The sequence below is a fragment of the Dermacentor andersoni genome, chromosome 1, assembly GCF_023375885.2.
Source record: "Dermacentor andersoni chromosome 1, qqDerAnde1_hic_scaffold, whole genome shotgun sequence".
NCBI classification, from domain to species: Eukaryota; Metazoa; Arthropoda; class Arachnida; order Ixodida; family Ixodidae; genus Dermacentor; species Dermacentor andersoni.
The window spans coordinates 34,399,679-34,421,349 of record NC_092814.1 but is presented as its reverse complement, the minus strand read 5'-3'; the positions used below and the strand labels follow the sequence as shown (position 1 = coordinate 34,421,349).

Below are 21,671 nucleotides of genomic sequence, written 5' to 3'. Positions count from 1 at the left end.
GTTTGTTTGTTTTTGAGGAAAAGTATGCATTGAAAACTAGATCTTATGCTGGAACTTTCTCAACTAAAAGCATGCTACATTTTCAACTCCCAGCATTATGTTTTAGGTGCTTTATTTATTTATTTATTCGGTATACCTACATCGCCTGCACGGCATTATCGTAGAGGGGTTAAAATACAGGTGGTCACAATAGAAACATATTCAGCAACATCAAAAGAATACATCAGTAAATACAACATTGTTTAAGCACTGAAATTCCCAAAAGCGGAAGACAAAGTAACGAAGTACCAAACAAAGTAAGTAACAAAGTAATTAACAAAAATAAAGTTGCGTATGTGTAGAGATGAATAACAGAACAATCAAAGAATATGGCTCTCAATAGCATTTTCAATACTAGACGCTGCCATCACTTCATTAGGGAGCTCATTCCGATCGTTAATCGTGTTAGGAAATAATGAATACTTAAACACATTGGTACGGTACTGATAAGCTCTAATTTTGTTAGCGTGGTCTCTCCTAGATGAAACGTCATGCGGCTCCATGATGAACGGTGTTTTGTTGATCAAGGAGCCGGTTGTATGGTCATCCATAATTTTTTATCACTAAGAAGGATGGGTGCTGGACAGGAAAGCGATGTCAAATAAATTTTAGGGCAGTTGAAGTTCCGAGTTCAATTTAAAATTTTTGTTTGTTTATTGATGTATGATGTACTGGAGAGCATAGCACATGTAGGTGGGCTGTCAGACATCTTGCACTCCAATATCAAGTATACAGCGTTCATCAGTGACATATATCTCTTTAAGGGACACTAAAGGCAAATACTAAGTTAAGCTAAAGTGATAGATTAGTGCTTGAGAATCTCTACGGCATCAATATTATCGCGAACAGAGCCTTAATAATCGAGAAATTGAGGCAAATGCAGGACATGGTTAGAGACTTCCCCCGGACATTCAAGTACTTGCCCGATGACGAAAGCACTCCTCAGTTAAATTCTAGCACTAGTACTCAACCACTAATTCCAAAAAACATTCTTGTATTGTATCATAAGATGAAATAAAATGCTATTTGCGCAGTTCTATTTTATATTTAGAAAATAGAACTCATTTAAGTGACCATTGACAGTGATGTGGGCGGTCAAAAGGTTTCGTTTTCGCTCTACTCTGCACCGCCCATGCTTTTGCATTTCAGTAGTTTCATTATCGCGTAGTGCTGCGCTGTTTTTGCTGGCTTGCGAAACTAGCACAAACTGCTAGTAGCAGAGAATTCAACTTCCATGTGATGTTGCGAGATGCCTGAATGGTCTACGCCACTTGACCAAAAAGCAGCTGCAGCAGTGAATCCACTGCTCAGTCTTGACTTGGTACCGCCCTCTGTCGGGTGCCGTTTAACTCACCGATGGCAGCAAAGGGTGGTGATCGTGTATGCAATGTCACCACACCTCGGTTGGGTGGCGCGAGATTTGAATTTCAAAAAAGGTATTCGGACCCTTCAGATGCGCTTTTCTCATAAAAATAACTGTTTTCTTGGCACAAAACAAGCGTTGCGAGGTTTCTGGAATGGTATTTAAACAGTCCACACCGACTTAGTATTTGCCTTTAGTATCCCTTTAAGTAGCACTAGTGAACTGCTTTGAACTCTTTCAAGGAAGTCTGAAAAAATAAAATTGTGTGGAAACTAAAAAAATATAGCCAGAAGTCATTAACCCTTGGTGTACCAAATGCTATCATTAAATGCGCAGCATGGATAATGGGTTTGACATAGCAAAAAAGGAGTAGCAATTGTTTTATCATTTCTTGATATAACACAACTATCAAAACTTCAAGCTATGTGCCTGAGGTAAAGCTCATGACACACTTGCCTAGAGTGCAGTAGTAGTGCACAAAAATGTGCACAAAAATGTGCATATGTTGTCTACTCATTGATATAAGACAACTTGCTTTGAATATGCACTGTGAGCAAGGAAGGCTGCCAATCCTCGGGCCTCTCACTCTGTAGTTGGCTGGAGCAGCTTCCTTGTATTTAGGACAACATATGAGCCTAGGCATGTTCATGAGGCAGGTCATTGAAAAGAAAAGTGTACAGTAAATGCATTCTACTGGTGCTAACATTTGGGGCAGAAACTTGGAGGTTAACAAAGAAGCTTGAGAACAAGTTAAGGACCATGCAAAGAGCAGTGGAACAAAGAATGTTAGGCATAACATTAACAGACTGGAAGAGAGCAGTGTGTATCTGAGAGCAAACCGCGAGAGCCAATATTCTAGCTGACATCAAGAGAAAAAGATGGAACATATTTAACAGGGATAGGCGGGCTAGTTGGTGGTCGATATTGGAATGAGCCGCGCCTGTCCTGTGTGTTTCCTTCTTTGTCCTTTGTTGTTTGCGCGGTTAACTGGTGGATCATTGGAGTTACAGAATGGGTGCCAAGGCAAGGAAAGCATAATCAAGGATGGCAGAAAATTAGGTGGGGTGATGAAATTAGGGAAATTGCAGGTGCAAGTTGGAATCGACTAGCACAAGGCAGGCATTTGGAGATAACTGGAAGAGGCACTCGTCCTGCAGTGGACATAAATATATGATGATGATGATGATGATGCCAGACAAGTTTCAGCAGTCGTCTTCTGTCGATACGTGTAGCTTATTGCCCTCTGCCATGTCCATCTTCATTCACAGCAGAGTGGCGAACCATGTACTAAGTAGCAGTGGCCTGCCATATAGTACATGGCACTTCCAGGAAAAGAAGTGTGAAAGAAACTGTCTCGGCCTAGGAATGTCCAGTAGATGACCGAAACACATCCTGAAAGGCATTGCTCCTGCACTATAGACAAATTCTCTTGTGGCTGTAATTTGAAAATTAATTTTTTCTTGCAAATCACCAATAACCTGTGGCCTTTGATGTCTTTCTGTGGGTGGACACATTCATTTTAACTGTTTGTTTGCAGGGAGAAGATTGAACGTTCTGATTTAGATGGAAAGAATAGAGAGACTCTTGTGTCTGCAACAATTTATCCATTTGCTATCACAGTTTATGAGAACTACATCTATTGGACTGACTTACAGCTCCGTAAGTTGCTCAATCTTGGCATTGTATTAAATGTGCATTTGGTTTTATATAACCCTCACACAGGCACTCTAGTTCTTGCACCAGTGCATATCGCACTCAGTGCAGCTCAATAGCTTACAGTGTTTTAGCCCATTTCATCTTATTGTACGTTAAAGCACTTTGCACATGGCAAATCTTTGCATTAAAGAATATGGAACATGTGTGAACACTTATTATATGAAATGATATAGAAACTAAGCAGCACTAAACCTCTTTATTATTACATACTCATTTTCAAGCATGCCTCATTTTGATTCTGCTTGGTTCTATAGTATGTTTCTTATTAACTTTGGATCAAGCTAAATGTTTTTTACAAATGTGCAAGGGCACTTCTCCACATTGCATTTTAGCCCAACTAATAATGGTTTGGCCTATTGTTCAAGCAAAGACAGAAGTATGGGGTGTGCATGCTGTATTGCTCAGTTGCACATGATTTCACCATAGGATCTGTGTCTCCATTTTACATCTTAGTGTATGTACAGTCTGTACTCACACCAGCTGATTTAAATATTTGCTGTACCACCATTAGCTTGGCAAACAACTTTGTGGAAAAGCTATTTAACATTATCAGAAAGGGGGTTTTGTTCTCGAGTGTGACAAAATACTGCAAGATAAGGCAAATAAGATGATTGAGGAAATGTTTTATTTTACAATAAATGGCTCTTTGTTTGGCCTAATGCAAGAAAAGGGAAGAAGGTGTCTTGGAATGGGAAGGCCCACTATGAGAAATGGTGCAAGTGCTATTGTTGTTTGAAGCTTTGTTCTGTGTACATAATTGTAAATGGCATTTTCTTATTTAAACTCAAACTATACTCACAGGGTCTGAAAAGTGACTTTAAATTTAATGTTTGTATTTCCCTCTACTCTCATAGAGACTGAACAGTTGCAGTGCTGCGGTGGTGGTTAGATTTTCCCCCTTGTACAAAAATTTGCAAGTTGTGAATGTGCAACCCCATTACTCCTTGTCATGGCTGATGAACCCAGCAGCGCTACCAGTAGGAGACTGACTGTGCAATGCCTCATCATAATCTATCCCAAGCCATAACATGAATGAAGTGTGAAATGCCTTGGTGCATACATATACTTTCACAAATGTCATCAAGGTCTGCGTTGTAATATGCCTGTTCGTAGCTCTATTTAGATGTACTATTAGCATCATATGTTTACAGGGTGTGAGTCTGAGAAAAAGCTTAGTACGGCAGACATTGTCAGATCCTGACTGGAAGCTTACTATTATCATTAAAAAGAAAGGTGTGCAATCTGTGCATTCTACTGGTGCTAACATATGGGGCAGAAACTTGGAGACTGACAAAAAAGCTCGAAAACAAGTTAAGGACCGGGCAAAGAGCGATGGAATGAAGAATGTTAGGCATAACGTTAAGAGACAGGAAGAGAGCGGTGTGCATCAAAGAGCAAACGGGGATAGCCGATATTCTAATCGACATTAAGCCGATATTCTAATCGACATTAAGCCGATATTCTAATCGACATTAAGAGAGAAAAATGATGCTGGGCAGGTCATGTAATGTGTAGGTTAGATAACCGGTGGACCATTAGGGTTACGGAATGGGTGCCAAGAGAAGGGAGCGCGGTCGAGGGCGGCAGAAGACTAGGTGGGGTGATGCAATTAAGAAATTCGTAGGCGCTAGTTGGAATCGTTTGGCGCAGGACAGGGTAGTTGGAGATTGCAATAGGAGGCCTTCGTCCTGCAGTGGACATAAAATCGGCTGATGAGGATGATGATATGCTTGGGTATGCACATAACCTGGTATACTCAGATTTCCAGCCTATACTTGTTTGTACAAATAGCATAGAGTTGTGTGGTTTCAATGGCTGCAGTCAAATCATATGCAATAAGTTGAAACAAAGTGTTGTCAGGTTGCATAGTAGAAGTTGAGCAAAAACTGAATGGCAGTGAGAAATTACTGCATCTGTGCATTATCCTCCGGTATCAAGTCCTGCTGTACTCATGTGCAAACTGTAGGGTTGCATGTGCTGACACTTTTTAAATGCTGCTGGCTGACGTGTCAGATATTGTAGTGTACTTATGCAATAATGACAGCATTGAAGAAAAGTACTGTATTGCTGCTATTTCTTCTTTTACGTTAATTTAGTATTTGCTGTTGCTTAATGCTGTTACAGGTGGTGTCTATCGTGCTGAAAAGCACACCGGGGCTGGTATGATTGAAATGGTGAAAAGGCTCGAGGAATCTCCGCGTGATATTCACATTTACTCTCCTGATCGACAAAAGTGTGAGTTTCTTGCACTCCCATGCCACACTTACCATAGCTGTGCACAACGTACAGGGCAAAAATAATGTGGCTTTGCTTCATTGTTTTTTTCCTTTGTAGGTGACAAGAATCCATGCAGTTTACAGAATGGGGGTTGTGCACATTCTTGTCACCAAGCTCCCAATGGCACTATTGAATGTCTCTGCAATTCAACATTTAAGGTTGCCAATGAAGGAAGAATGTGTGTTCGTAAGTATTTGCTGCAGTTTGTAATGCTTGTCGCTTTTTTGTAATGCAAGATTTAATGTTGGTGTTCTTGGGTACTAGGCACTTTCATAACTCAATTTTTGTATAACAAAGTGTTTGGAGTGTGTTGCCTCAAAGTTGACTAGAATTTATCATTTAAGTGGCCACCAAATACTGGTCCTAGCAGATGTTAGATATGATTTGAAATTTTTATGCCTGTTTCAGCTGAAAATGTTTCTTGTGATGACACAAAGTTTGCATGTGGTAATGGCAAATGCATTCCCCGGCTTTGGGCTTGTGATGGAGACGACGATTGTGGAGACAACACTGATGAAGACAAGTCGTTCTGTGGTAAGTTTATTAAAAAATACATGTAGCGCTTATCGAAAAGGAACTACTTATGCACTCCATTCTTTTTCTGCTCTTGCCAACAGCCCAGCATACATGTGGACCAACAGAATTCAGGTGTGGTAATGGCCGATGTATTTTCAAAACGTGGAAATGCGATCATGAAAATGATTGTGGTGACAGCACAGATGAAGAAGGCTGTGGTGAGCTTACATTTATAATTCCTTCTTGCATGTGAATTTTGGGCACACTGTTACATGTCTGAAAGAATTGCTGTCTTGCAGAATACCCACCATGTCCAGATGGAGAGTTCACATGTGCAAACTTCCGCTGCATTCCAAAAACCCAACTGTGCAATGGTGTAAATGACTGCAAGGACAACAAAACTTCAGATGAGAGCCATGCTAATTGTCCAAATAATCGCACATGCCCTGGAAACCACCTCAAGTGTGAGACAACCAACATTTGTGTAGAGCCCTACTGGCTCTGCGATGGTGATAATGACTGTGGAGATAATTCTGATGAGGTAGCCTTGCTTTGCTCACAGAGGACTTGCCCTCCCAACAGCTTCAGGCAAGTTCAATGTTCACGTGTCTCTTCTGTATAAGTGTCTTAGATAAGTTGTTTTCTTTAGCGTCTCAATTATATTGCACAGCTGATCCAAAGACTTGAGTTGAAGTGTAAAGCCATCTGTGTGTAGAAAGCATCCCATGACAATATTGAAGGGTGCTTCCTCATTGAAGAACATCTAGATCCCTTCTTCATGCTATGTTCCATATTTAGAAGAGGGCATCTTAGAAAAATATACTCAAGAACATTACTGGTTTTTTACAGAAGCTCATATATAAAATCCTGTGCTGCTTTCAGCTTAGAACCAAGAGCATTGAATAGTGGCTGCCTTTCTGCGTCAGCTACGCAAGACATTGCCATCACAAAATACATTTTAAATTTTGATGGCGTGTGAACTTGCCTGATTCATTAAACACCAATTTTTGAGTTGGTAAATTTAGGATTAGCATGCACTCTACCTTCTCAGCAAGCTTGTAAATGTCAGCATCTTATTGATAGTGCTTTTTGATATGACCTAGTGGCCACAAAGCAAGAACACCTTTATTCACAAACCGCATATATGTTATGGGCAGGTGTGACGTCGCACATTAGATAGTATCGGCGCAGTTTGCATGTGCCGCATGTTATCGCATTTCCTTCTATCTAACATTTATTTGTTTATTTTGCAAAGTTCTCGTGCTTGAAACGGTCCGGTGGCTTGCGGGTGCGCATGCTGCGCCATAGCTGTTGCCTTTCCGCTGGCGGTGTAGCTAACCGTGCCTCTGGCTGTGGCATTGACATTAATGGCGTAAATGCCGCTAACGGTGTCGGGCAGTCTGTGCTGACAGGTGGGATAGGCTGCTGAGCTTGCTGAACTGGATGCGTTGGAGCTGCATTTGCTGCAGCCGATGACGTGCTCTCTGCTGCAATGTCGCTGTGCTGCATCACAGGATTTCCAAGTCTTGACTCGGGTTCCAGCCTTGCGGCCGGGTCAGCATGACATGACTGCAAGTGGTCGGCGTGCGTAAACCGGAGTTGTTCGCGCACTTTTACAACATACATCACAGCACTCACAACTTGGTGCACAGCACCTTCCTCCCATGAGGCACATTCACCGTGCACAGTTTTCACAAGCATTTGATCACCAACATCAAACAAGCACTCACTCCCGTGACACCTATCTTGCTGTTCTTTGAGTTCCTGCTGCTTGGTGAGCATTGCTCTTGAAAAGTCTGGTTTCAGCAGTGCAAGTTCTGTGCGTGGCTGTCGCTTGAGAAAAAGCTCAGATGGTGTCTTTCCTGTCACACTACTGGGTGTGTTGCGGTATGCCATAAAAAAAACTGTCAATACATTCCTGGAACGAATAATGTGCACCTGACGATTTGTTTTCCAAGACTTGCCTTATCAGAGCACATTTCACAGTTTGCACAGTTCGTTCAGCTACGCTGTTTGAAGCTGCATGATAAGGAGGAGTGCGAATATGTCTCACGCCATTGGTGGCCATGAAGTCTGCAAACTCGGCCGCAGTAAATTGCAGCCCGTTATCGCTTGCCAATGTTTCCGGGAAACCGTAAGCTGCAAAAGCACTTCGAAGCTTTTCAATTGTCTTTGCAGTATTTCCTCGACCCACTTGGAATATGAGTCAACAAGAACAAGAAACACATTTGCACTCGTTTGAGCAAAGTCTACATGCACGCATGAGCAGCATCTAGTGGGATAACTCGATGGATGAAGCGGTACAGGCTGGGCTGCGGGTTGCACTACCTGGCATATTTTGCATTTCTTTACGTACTCTTCTATGGCTTGGTCAATTCAAGGCCACCAAACAAAACTGAGGGCCAGCATTTTCATGTGACTTGCCCCAGGATGTTCATTGTGTAACAGGTCGAGCGCGCGATACCTCAGCAGTTCAGGGATAGCAACCCGGACTCGCCATGTTACGCAGCCCTGCTCTGGTGACAATTCATCTCGGCGTACGTAATACAACTTGAGTTCTTCTGAGCAGCTACTAGGCCAACCATTGAGAGTAAAGTCAGCTACATGACTTAATGTGAAACATCGTTTGTGCGCTTTGGCAATTTCGTCGGCTCTCAATGGAAGACATTGAAATACTGACAAACATTCTGCCAATTCTTCTTCAGCCGGCACTACTTGAGGCAATCTGGACAAGGTGTCAGCCACATCCATGTTTTTTCCCTTACGGTACTTAAGGCGGTACCTGTAGGCTGCAAAAGTCATTGCCCAGCGCTGCATGCATGCTGCTGCTAACGCTGCTGTAGGCCTTTCTTTGTCCAAGATACCAAGTACCGGCTGGTGGTCGGTGTATATTGTAAAGTTCCGTTCATACAGATAACGCGGAAGCTTTTTCAGTCCAAATATCAAGGCCAGTGCTTCCCGTTCACATTGTGCATACTTTTTTTTTTCCACTGCACTGAGGGTTCACAAAGCAAATGCGATAGGCCTTTTTTCTCCGTCAGCAGTTTCATGAAATATGACTGTGCCTAGGCTGTAGGACAACACATCACAAAGCACTCCGATCGGTTTGTCAACGTCGTAGAACGTGAGGACTTTGCTGTTAACAAGCAGTTGTTTTGTATCTGCGAAGGCATCGCTGCATTCCTTCGTCCACGACCACTTTTTATCTTTCTTTAAACGCCGATACAGTGGCTCAGTGACGGTTGCACAGTTCCTCAGGAGCTTGGACTAGAAATTTAGCATACCCAAATATGCTTAAGTTCTGTGACATTGGTGTGCTCAAGTGCATCAACAATCGCCCTGATATTTGCTTCCATGGCATAAATCCTTTCAGCAGTCACTGTGTGACCCAAGTAAGTCCCCGATTCTTGAAAGAAATGGCATTTGTCGGCATTCAATGTGATGTTATACTCGCGTAGCCTTTCAAGGACCCACTCTAGCGTCTTTTGACAGGTAGCTGTGCCAGATCCTGCCATGATCACATCATCGATATAGCACCCTACATGCAGAATGCCTTTCAGTACTTCATCCATCATGGACTGAAATATTGTGGGTGCACTAGCCACACCATATGGAAGGCGCTGAAACTGGAACAAACCCATACTGGTGTTCACAGTCAAAAATGGTCGTGACTCGGTATTCAGTGGTACCTGCTGATACGCTGCGGACAGGTCATAAACACAGAACACTTTACTGCCTGTAATTGTTGAGTACAGGTCTTCTGGCCTGGGTAGCAGGTAATGGTCTTTTTAACACTGGATTAATTGAAATTTTGTAGTCTCCGCAGAGCCTAAGACCGCTGTCTTTCTTGGGCACTATCATAAGCAAGGTTGCCCAGTCGCTATTCGGTACTTGTCGTAGCATGCCTGTTTCCACCATATCATGGAGTTGTTTCTCCACTTTCTTTTTAAGTGCAAATGGAACAGACCTTGCACGAAAAAATACTGGCACAGCGTTTGCATTCAGGGCTATTTTTGCATCAAAATTTTTCACAGTGCCTAGTGTCCAAGAAAACACTGCAGGGTACTTTTTCTGCAATGAAACAACTCTGTCCTCTGCAATTACCTGACCATTCTCACCCCAGTCTAGTTTAAGACGTTCGAACCAGTTCCACCCAAGCAATGCTGGTAGTTTCCGTCCATTATCTTTAACTAATACTATTGGCAGCATCATGTACTGATCTTTGTACACTACCGATACCCTTCACATTGCTCTTTAAGTATCATTTGTTCTCCTGTGTATGTGTGAAGTTTCACTTTGGTGGGCTGACATGCGATATGGGCAAAATGTGAATCATACACAAGCTCTGGTACTACACTTACAGCCGATCCCATGTCAATTAGCATGTTAAGCGGTTTACCTTCCACCTGAATGTTGACATCAAAAGGCAAGTGCGTCATATTTACAAAATAATACACTTCATGCTCGGAATCCTCATCCGAACATTCTACTGCATTTGTTCTCTTTGACTGCGCTGCTGTGCCCATTTTTCTCAAGTGTCCAGCTTCTGAGCAGTTACGGCACACAAAGTTTTTGCACCAGCATACAGTATCTTGAAGAATGCCCTCTGCCGCAGCTTTCACATTGCTCTTTCTTAAGAATGTGGCTCATTTGCGCCTTTTTAGTCCATTTCTTCGAATGACTCCTAACTGCATTTAACGACTCCTCCTTGACCCTTCCTTTCATAAGCGCTGCCTCTCTTGCCACCATTTCTCAGTCCAAGGCCTTCAGCATGAAGCTCCGCTCGCTGCATTCATGTCGGCTTCTGTTGACGCATATGAGGGGACGTTGCTCGTGTCTCGCTGCAGTCTGTCACACATTGCAAGCTGCGGTGTCATACTCCCAGAGCACATACTTGATAGTAAAACCTTTTCAGTCACCAAAATGTGCCTACTATTCTGCTGTCCGGTTCATTCGCCGCATTTGCCTACGGGGTTTAAGCATCCTCGTTGCCAGTTGATATGACCTAGCAGCCACAAAGCAAGAACACCTTTATTCACAAAGCGCATACGTGTTATAGGCAGGTGTGACGTCGCACATTAAATAGTATCGGCGCAGTTTGCATGCGCTGTACGTTATCACACTTTTAATTTGGTGGTTTTATTTCCTCTTGCCTTGACAGCAGTTAAAAGTTCAAAACTGGGTTTGCTGTGTGTGTCTTTTTCATTGCACCATTGTTATGTCATTGTGTTGTCGTGGTCATCCCAAGCTAGCACCAGCTTCATCCATACCATATAGCGAAGAAAAATTTAACTTTGTCCACCACCACTTCTGAGGATCAAACTCGGGCTCTTATGGCAATGTGCAGTTCGGAGCTGGGTGCACTAACCATATGTTATCACGCGACACTCATGCTCAGCAATTTGTGCAATTTATGTGGGAGTGGGAGTAATGGCATCTGTGCGTGTATTTTAGAGGCCATTGTGTGTATTACACTATGTATTTTTAAAGTTTAATGTGCTTTCTGTCCAGACATGTGCAATCATGCAGGTGGCAGTGGTTATTTGGAAACTTACTAAGTCTCATTGTGTCCTCATATTAAACTGCAGGTGCCCCAATCACCGTTGTATTCCAGCAACATGGCATTGTGATGGAGATGATGATTGTGGTGATGGCGCTGATGAACCTGAAGATTACTGCAAAAGTGAAAAGCGAACTTGTTTTGGAGACCTATTTACGTGTGACAATGGAAACTGTGTACCAAGGATTTACATCTGTGATGGTGACAATGATTGCCTGGATAACTCGGATGAAGATGCCCGCCATCAGTGTGGTAAGCTTTGCTTTGTTAAGGCAGTGCTTTCGACTGTGAAGTGTTGAGCTGTTGATTGGAAACTAGTTGAATTTCCTACGATCGCACATAGTTGCAGTTATTAAACATATTTCATTTTTGAAAACAAATCCAACTATGTGGCTGATCTAGTGACACCCAGGTAATAAATTTGCATTGCCTTTTTTCTAATAATATTGCAGAAAAAGCATAAAGAAACACATCTAGCGTAATGTAAAGTCATATGTGCTGTTTTCCCATTGATATACAAATAAGGGCCTTAAACTAGCTTACCTCTTGTGAAAAGCTACATCTCATTTTAACAAACAAAGGGGTGCTGTGAAGTGATCAGCCATCAGGGCAGCTGCCTTTAATAATGTCTGATATATGCTGATTTCCACGTCCTTTCGGCAGCGTATCTCTCTTGCTGTTTCAGCATATAGATGTACACACACATTTATGCATGTGGATACACACAAGCAACATATAGTAGTATCACCTGTTATGTGTAATTCGGTATTTAATGTGGTGTCTTGATGTGACCAGCTCCCAAAATATGCCCTCTGTGTAAGACTCAATTTCTGTGAATCAATCATGCCAGTTACACTGATGGGCAAATCTGGCGAGGGAAATGAAGTGTCTACTTTGATTTTGCTGCTTGTATTTCATTACAACCTGCTTGCACACACACATGTACACTTGCAGATGTACACTTGTACCTGTACACACTATTGAAAATAAGACACTGCCTGCAGTGGCCAGCTGACCACCTGCATATCTTTCTGATAGGGTGTGCATATATGTACTGTCAATTTGAAATTAAATATGAAAAACAAACAAGGCAGTGCATTTCCCTTTCCAAGTTGGCCATTATGCAAGCTAATGGTGCACTTCCTTCAAAACTGCAGATTTTTGGTGGCATAATTTGTTTAATGGCCACTTCCTCCAAGATGTCATATCTCAAATTTCATGTAATTTCTTTCAAGTTTAATTTCATTCCGGCTTCCCTGTACACACACACATTCCCACTGATTCCGATAAAAAAATCACCATTTTTAAAGTCCATTAAAAGCAATGTTTTTCTGACTTGTATGTACTTTATGCACAGAGTAGGGTGGTTTCAGAAACTTTTTTATGATATGGCAAAAATGGTAAGATGTTTTACAAACAAAGCCTCATTCCCCAGCGTGGCTCAGTGGCTAAAGCTTTGTGCTGGTCATGGCTTTGATTCCTGGTTGCAGTGGCCACATTCCAATCGGGGCGAAATGAAAACACATTTGTATACTTAGATTTAGGTGCACATTAAAGAAACCCAGGTGGTCAGAATTAATCTGGGCCCTCCACTGTGGCATCCCTCATAACCCACTGCTTAGTTTCAGACAGTAGACCTCACAATATAATTAAAACAGAGGCTCAATGACATCTGTTTTAATGTTTATCTTGTTTCTATATTTGTAATGTGTGATCATCAAGCCCTAGCTCAAATTTTTTCAAACAAAAGTATAGACCCTACTGCAATAATGCCTTAATTTCTTTCCGGTGTGGTGTACATAATAAACAGTTTGTTATTGAACATTCTGCTACAGGGCATGTACATTGTACTAAGTAAGCCAAACCTCAATATAACGAACTTGACTGTAGAGAATAATTGGATATAACAAAGTAAATATAAAACATTTCTCGCTGATATCAGCATGTAAAGAATATGCTAATATCCAGGGATGTGCAAATAGTAATTTTTGATACAGAATAAAATTTGAGTTTAATAGTGTGAGAACCAAATTTAATCCAACATCAACTACTGTTATTGTGATAGCAATTATATGACTACTCCAGGCACATTTCCACTGTCGATGTCACTGTGATGCTGCGTATAAAGTCCAAGTGCGATAACATTGTGGCCGCACGTCGTATGCGGTGAGTGCGAGTGAAAGGGTGCGCAAGGTACTAATGATGGTGGCTCAATCTCGCACTCGTAAGGGAGGCAGGCGGAGAGGAAGCATGTCATGTTTCATTGCGCGTAAGGCATGTGGGGGAGGGGGGCAGTTCTGCTCCAGCGGCAGCTGCCTATGGCGCCGCAGATTGTGCCCACACAGGCCCTATATTGAAAACGATCTGTGATGGGGACAGAGTGCATCAAGTGCTGATAGCTTAGTGTGGGCTGGGTTCTCGCCGCTCAGTTCATGTTGAAGCGAGAGGCAGCACGCAGGTCAATTCGCTCGCTACTGATTCCACACTTCCTCAGGCCAACATTCTTGAAAGCGAGCTTTCACGGTCGAGTGTGATGTGTTCATGTTTGCTTGTGCCTGCTTGACGCCATGATAGCTAATTTAGTTATTAAGTGAATGTTTACAGGTTTATATGGCCGATAAAACTACTTACTTCGTATAGCTGTTGAATAATTTGCTATCATAATCGATGCTTCACCTTTCTGGCAAAACTGCAAATAATTTTAATAGTTGTCAAAGAATAGTCATTTTCACCATTAATATTAAAACATTGTCCACATCTTAGTATTAAAAATGTTAGCAAGTTTTTGCCTTTACATTGCACATTATCAAGCATTGTTTATTAAAGGCACAAAATGAGCATCAGGTACAAATAAACAGTTCACATACCCAGAACTCTTAGGAGAGTGTGAATGATCACAGTTTAAAAGGAAGTCTTGCTCCCTGAACGATGTAGTGTGCTCCACTATGCAACTTCACGTGTTTTGATTCTGGTATGGCTGCCAGGATGAAATTTATCATACTTTTATACTGCAATTTTATGTTTGATAGCACACACTTCATGATTTCAAATATTCAAACACCATTTGAAATATATCCTTATTTACGAATAGTGACTATTCAATTCAAATACCGAATTGAATAGAACATTATTTGATTAGTTGTGTGAGAGTTTTGAATATTCACACAACTCTACTTAATATAAATATTGGGTCTAACAGAGGTATTTTCTTCATTTCATTCTCTGTATAAACAGACTCCTGCACTTACACCACCACTCTTAATCATGCTCATCAGCTCATATGTGCAGCTTGCTTGCTAAGGATGATGACCTGCTTCCTCTGTATCATATCTGATAGGGGCGCTGCTGCATGTTTGTTATATCATGGCCTACTGCTTATACTTGTATAAATTTGAATTATTTTACAAGTATCATGTGTGTTTTTGACAAAAGCTTAAACAGTGGCTATATTTGCTTTGTTGTAACTTTTTTGACTTGGTGCATTGCTAACTCTTTATAAAAAAAATCTGAAGAAAATATAAAGTCATTATTTCTGCTGGTTTTGACAGTTTGTTTAACTATTTTGTCACAATTTTACAGACACCCGTGAATGTGACCCTGAACGAGAGTTCAAATGCACCCAGAATAAACAGTGGGGACGAGCTACTTGTATTCCAAAGCGTTGGGTATGCGATGGAGACCCCGACTGTGTAGATGGTGCTGATGAGAATACAACTGCACACAACTGTCCAGCACCCGAGCCTTGTGACCCCGAGAAGCAGTACCAGTGCAAGAACCAACGTTGTATAAACAAGGACTGGGTGTGTGATCATGACAATGACTGTGGGGATGGCTCTGATGAACCTCGCAATTGTAGTAAGTCCTTCTGCTTCTTTCATAGCTAACTATGTTAAAGTGGCACATTTGAGTGCACAATCCTTGTAAGGCCCACCTTTCAAAGATTTCTAACTTAAAGAGATTAGAAATTTTTTTTTATTCAGGTATAAATTCTAGTCGGAACGTATTGTTGGGCTAGTTGGTTCATGATAGTAGAAAACTGTGCCAGAGAACATGATGGACAAGAAAAGAGATGGGGACGATTGCAAGGCACTTGTGATCATCCCTGTCTCCTTTCCTTATCTGTCGTGTTCTCTGGCACCATTTGCCACTGTAAATTCTACCCATGAATTATTGCATGAGCTTGAGAAACGAATGTTTTAGTCTACAAGATTTTGGAAAAATATGCATCTATATATTCAATGTGTTATATATTCAAAAAGGAGGAGCTAAATTGGTGCTGGGATTTGGTGCATCTGATCAGTTTTCAAAAATGTTAATTGGTTTCATTCTGTAAGGATATCATGCATGGTGTGTATAACCAAGTACAAACCACATCACACAATTTTTGTGCACACAAACTAACAAACTAGCTTGAGCATACAAGTATGCTGACCAAAAGGCCTTCTAAAAAGTGGCACCAAGATCAGTCATAGCATATGTAGCTATCATTTTGGATCAGCATCATTAGCATTTCAAGTGGGTTGCAAAACACTGTTTTGGTTCTTGTTTTGGTAATAACTTCATACTGCATTATTGGTTGTTTGTGGTTGATATCAGTAGCAGCACATGTATACATTTTGCAAGGAACTTTACCAAGGAAGTTGGTGCATACTGGATTTAGTTGCCAGGACACTTAGTCAAAACTGGCCACACCACTGTGCACTTCAGTAAACTCTGAAGCAACAATTTGAAATACGGTCATCACATATTTATCATTCATATGTCTATGTATGTGCATGTTCTATGTCAAATAATGAGCCAAGAAAATTCTGTAGAGAGGATTGATGCTTGGGCCTACTTTTAGTGATAGTGTAGGTGAGCATAAAATTTAGCTTCTGCTTGTTTATTGAAGCATTATGGTACTGAATGTTATTGTGCTTTCAGTAAGCATGTACTTAACTAAAGCTGCTATTATGTAATGAATGACTGTGAAGGGAAAGTAAAGTTTGATATTTAAATATTTCTTAGCATTTTCATGCTAATCATGGCACAATCATTACATTTCTCTTCTTTCATCAGCATTCCGAAACTGCTCATCAGAGGAATTCACATGCCGCAATGCAAAATGCATCCGCAAGTCTTACCACTGTGATGGTGAAGATGACTGTGGTGACGGCAGCGATGAACTAGAAAAAGACTGCAAAAAGGAGGAGACAACTTGCTCAGGTGCACAGTTTCGGTGCAAGAGTGGACAGTGCATTCCATACGAACGTGTGTGCAACAAGCAGCAGGATTGCTCAGATGGCTCTGATGAGCCTGCACACTGCAATGTCGATGAATGTGCCAAGGTGGAGCTCAATCAGTGTGAGCACAAATGTGTCAACACACTGACTAGCTTCTACTGTGAGTGCAATGAAGGCTATGAGTTGCTCAAGGATGGCAAGGCTTGTGCTGATATCAACGAATGTCAAGTCAAACCTTCAGTATGCAGTCAGTACTGTGTAAACAGCCCTGGTTCCTACTTCTGCAAATGCAATCAAACCTACTATGACCGTGAGTTTGACGGCCATACATGCAAGCGAAAAGATGGTAAGCTTTAACTGTTGCATTGCAGTAGCACTTGTTTCTTTTTTTCTTTTCTTTTTTTTCAGCACTGACACCAGTTTATGGTTTTTTGATCATTTCAGATGTTGTGCCTTGGCTCATCTTCAGCAACCGCTACTACCTGAGAAACACTAGTCTTGACGGCACCTTATACAACTTGGTGAAAATGAATTTACGCAATGTTGTGGCGATTGACTTTGACATTCGAGAAGGAAGAATTTACTTTGCAGACGTTGGAAACAAGACAATCCAGAGAATTTATACAAATGGCTCTGGAGAACAAGTACTGGTACGACATGATGTTCATGGTCTGGAGGGGCTGGCTGTTGACTGGATCGGGAGGTAAAAGCAGTGGCATTTGTTGTGGGCTCAATAACATTCTAAGTGCAATGCTTGAATCGAGTTCTTCTTTTTTTTTTCAGGAAAATGTACTGGCTGGATCGTACAAGCAAGCAGATGTATGTGTCAGAGTTAGATGGTACCAGCAGGAAAACTATATTGCCAAAGGGCATTTCAGACCCCAGAGCCATTGCTGTTCACCCTGGCATTGGGTACGAAACCTAGTGTTTACTTAGTTTCAAATTTTTAGATGTGTCCGTAGGGTGCATTCACCGGAGACCACTTTCGAAGCAAGATCAAATTGTTTGCAGAGTATAACAACAACCTTCGAGGGCGTAAACCTAGATGTCTTAATATTTCGCTAAGCTGCACTGACATTTCTGACACTGACAATTCCAATAATCTGAGATCAGTTGATTAAACTTTTGTTGAACCTTTGGAATGTCTTGAGCCAATTCTATTTTTCCTTTGAGGTCAAATTAACAGAAGGTGACTGTAAAAGTAAGTAAAATGTGGTGCTGTATCTATATAATGTAAGGCTTTACTGCATGCATACTACAAGCAAAATAAGACTAAGTCATGGTGCCTCTGTGATCATATTTAGCAAGTACTTTTGTATAGTTGTACTAAGAAAGGAAAATGAAATTCAGTGCATCTGTAATCTGCATTGATTATGATGCAACAGGATATTGGGTAGTCTTTATTACTTGCATTAAATTTGAGTGAAAGCAACTGCAGGTATGTGCGTAAGCTGGAGGTAACATATTGTAACATTGTTATTTTGCAAGGTTGGCTGTACGCGCATGTTGGTAATGTTGGTTATTTTGTCTCTTCAGGTATCTGTTCTTTACTGATTGGGGCCACCATGCTTTCATTGGTCGCATCGGTTTGGATGGAACAAACTTTACTCGTATTGTGTTGTATGAAAACAAACTCGTCTGGCCAAATGCTCTCACAATTGACTACTTCAGCGACAAACTCTTCTGGGCAGATGCGCACCTTGATTACATCGAGTGAGTGGCCAGGCATCATTTCTCCTCACTGTTCTTGAGGGACATCCATTAAGCTTGCATACTGATAGAGCATCTTTCTTCTGTGACAGGTTTTCTGATTTGGATGGCAAAAACCGGCACACCGTGCTTCAAGGACGTACTGTTCCACATGTCTTTGCCCTGACTGTATTCGACGACTGGCTTTTCTGGACAGATTGGAACATGAAGGGAGTGTACAGGGCCCACAAGTTCACTGGGGAGAAGCTGCAAGTCTTGCGTAACACATCGCACCGTCCCTACGATATTCATGTTTACCACCCACTGCGCCAGTTGCCTTGTGAGCATCCATGCTAAACTCTCTCTTTTGGATTGGGGTGATCAGAATTGTGTAAAACGATAATTGTGTGGTGAGGGATTGAGAATGCTGGCATCATTTTTTGGTGCAAATAATACATTAGAACCTTGCCAATAGATTCTTTGTTGACATGTTTCCTGGTTATAGCGCTATTGAAGGTGCAGTTCTTATACATTAACTCTTCTATATTGCAATCTCCTTGATATGTTTCCTGGCTACTATGTGTCATTTTACCCAGTGCAGTGGCTCAGTGGTAATGGCACTTTGACATTGAGCATGAGGGGGTCGTGGCTTCGATTACTGACTCCAGCACTGATGTTCCAAAGGGGGTGGAATGCTAAGTCACCCGGCCATGTATCAAGCTTAAGTAGTGTGTACAAGAAATTCAGAGGAGCAAGATTATTTTTGAGCCTTCCGCTGTGGCACCTCTCACAGTGCCTGTGTTGCTTTGCAACATTTACGACCCATCAGTCAATCATGTTTTGTTTCTGCAGTTCCATGAAAAATGCATCGGACAGGTTACGCTGTTGCAGTAAAAATTAAGTACATAAGCTGGTGCATAGATTTTGGCAGCTTAAAATAGTAAATAGTAGGTTCATAATCAGACAGTCTAACAGGAGGAACTTTTCTTTTGATTTTATGAAGTAATAGTACTAAACTGAATAAAGGTTACTATGTGCATTGTAATCTTTAGACAAACTCTGTTAAGCTGAATTTTCTCAGTTATACAGTTAAGGTTGTTTAGTTTCTAATATATTTAACTACATTTCTTTCTAGTAAGCCTAAAAGATTTCAAAGGTACACCTGTGAACAAAAGTATATGAACCAGGTATAGTGCGATAAAACATGTTTTCTTCGCTGCCTATTTTTAAAAAGATCAAGCAAAAATTATAACTCTTAAGTAACAAAAGCTGTTCCGATACAATAATGCTGGCTCAAAAAACAACAAAATTGGTTGTTTGAGCAGCAGCTTTTTTGCTCATTGGCAAAGCACTCTCTGAAACTTTATTATTGAGGTAGAAATAACTGCCTTCTTGTATATGCAGCTTTCTTCACCTCATATACTAACAGAAAGAAAGCAAAAGAAAGTGTGTTCTCCCATTTTCTATTAACATATTCTAACAATGTTTAGATGCAGTTTTCTCATGTCACAATATGGTTAGTTTTCACTTTTCTGCCCAGTCCTTTAGCCTATAAATTATTTTGTATCATAATGAAATTTTGCATTCATGCTTAAAAATGTGCATAGGGTCTCTGTGTTTTAAACATTTTCAGATGCATACTTAAAAAAAGAACACATTGTCATTGAAGAGGTCTGAAAAGAAAGCATTCAGAATTTTGAATTTCTTTTTTAAACATATTTTGAGCACATTCTAATTTCTCACTTGCATTATGTGCTAATGAAAGAACAAAATAGGCTTTGCATGGTGGTTGTTAGAAAAGATTGCCATGTGAAAGAGTGTGCACAAAAAAAGCACAATAGTTCGCAAAGAAAACTCATAAAATCTAGATTAAAGGACTATTGACATAAAAATTTTTTATTTTTCTCTTGTTTTTCTTTCTTTTTTTTGCAATAATGGCAGTTTTAGCTAACTGTACATAAATCTTACAAAAAATACTGGTAAGCATCAGAGACTGTAAATAATTTACTATAATAGGACTTGTTTCAGAGAACCACTTGTGGTTTCGGTACCCAGGAGGTAGATATGCGTCGTGATACATTGGTTCACTCTGTTGCTGCTGTTGAGTCTCATTCTGTTGAGTGCGACCAAAGAAGAGATGCACAGTGCTGTTGTTTAATAATTATTATTTTCTTATGGGCAATGTCATAGTACCTAGCCTTATTGCTATATGATGTCAGCAAACATTGCTTTGTCGAGACATCATGATAATGTCAACGATGCCAGATCCACATTTAGATACCAACTTCAGCATCAAATGACAATACTATCTTATTTTTCTCAGCCTTCTTGCTAAGTACGTTTTGCACTAGAGAATTATTTTGTAGAGTCTCTAATACTTCGAAAATATATGTCAGTACTTATTTAAAATAAATTACAGCTTTGAAACAGTGAATAAAGCTGCCACTGCCTTAAGCTTGATAATTCTAGCTTTAGTTGTAGTAAAAGATGGCTTCTGAGGTCCATCCCTCTTAATGGAGCCTAATGTATCAGTTTGGAATGGGCATACTATAGCAATGACTTTCGAAGAGAGACACTTGATAGTCGCTGTGGTAGCCCAGTGGCTATGGCATTGTGTTGCTGAGCTCCCGGCCACAGTGGCTGCATTTTTCTGGGGGCAAAATGCAAAAACCCTGATGTACTTATGTTTAGGTACATTAAAGAACTTCAGGTGGTAGAAATTAATCCAGTCTTTTACTATGGCATGCCTCATAGTCAGATCATGATTTTGACACTTAATGCCCCAGAATATAATTTTTAATTTTTGAGACACTTGCTTTTATGAAATTAAGGTGACCTTCAGACACCAAATTTTCATATATTTACCTAATAAATACTGCTGTTAATGAGAAGTCAGCCGAGAGCATGGAACCTTGAGGTGGAATGCAGAGCAATGTAATTCAAGATCCTATGAAAGGAAAGATTTCCAGTTAATTCTTGCATTTTTCTCTTTCGAAAGATCCCAATCCATGTGGCAAGAACAATGGTGGCTGTTCACACCTATGTCTAATTTCTCCTGGAGCCAGCAGCTTTCGCTGTGCCTGTCCGGACAACTTTGTGCTGCTGCCTGATGAAAAGACATGCATTGCCAATTGCACTGAAGGCCAGTTTCGGTGTGGTGGCTCTGATGACCGCTGCATTTCGGTCTTTTGGAAATGTGATGGAGAGAAGGACTGTCGAGATGGCTCAGATGAAGTGGGATGTCGTAAGTTTTAGATCTATGTATATATGTTTAAATCCTAAACAGTCA

General features: G+C 40.9%; 1 protein-coding gene across 1 annotated transcript in view; it reads left to right on the top strand.

Moving 5' to 3' along the window:
* The window catches only part of mgl (low-density lipoprotein receptor-related protein megalin), a 259,621-nt gene that overhangs the window by 215,738 nt on the left and 22,212 nt on the right, over positions 1-21,671 (top strand). Inside the window, exons 45-58 of the mRNA XM_050193736.2 lie at positions 2,940-3,061; positions 5,243-5,353; positions 5,453-5,581; positions 5,804-5,929; positions 6,013-6,129; positions 6,211-6,499; positions 11,500-11,723; positions 15,051-15,326; positions 16,530-17,039; positions 17,138-17,396; positions 17,477-17,605; positions 18,230-18,406; positions 18,496-18,722; positions 21,381-21,626. Of these exons, the coding sequence (XP_050049693.1) occupies positions 2,940-3,061; positions 5,243-5,353; positions 5,453-5,581; positions 5,804-5,929; positions 6,013-6,129; positions 6,211-6,499; positions 11,500-11,723; positions 15,051-15,326; positions 16,530-17,039; positions 17,138-17,396; positions 17,477-17,605; positions 18,230-18,406; positions 18,496-18,722; positions 21,381-21,626 (2,942 nt within the window). The remainder of the gene's footprint in view (positions 1-2,939; positions 3,062-5,242; positions 5,354-5,452; positions 5,582-5,803; positions 5,930-6,012; positions 6,130-6,210; positions 6,500-11,499; positions 11,724-15,050; positions 15,327-16,529; positions 17,040-17,137; positions 17,397-17,476; positions 17,606-18,229; positions 18,407-18,495; positions 18,723-21,380; positions 21,627-21,671) is intronic.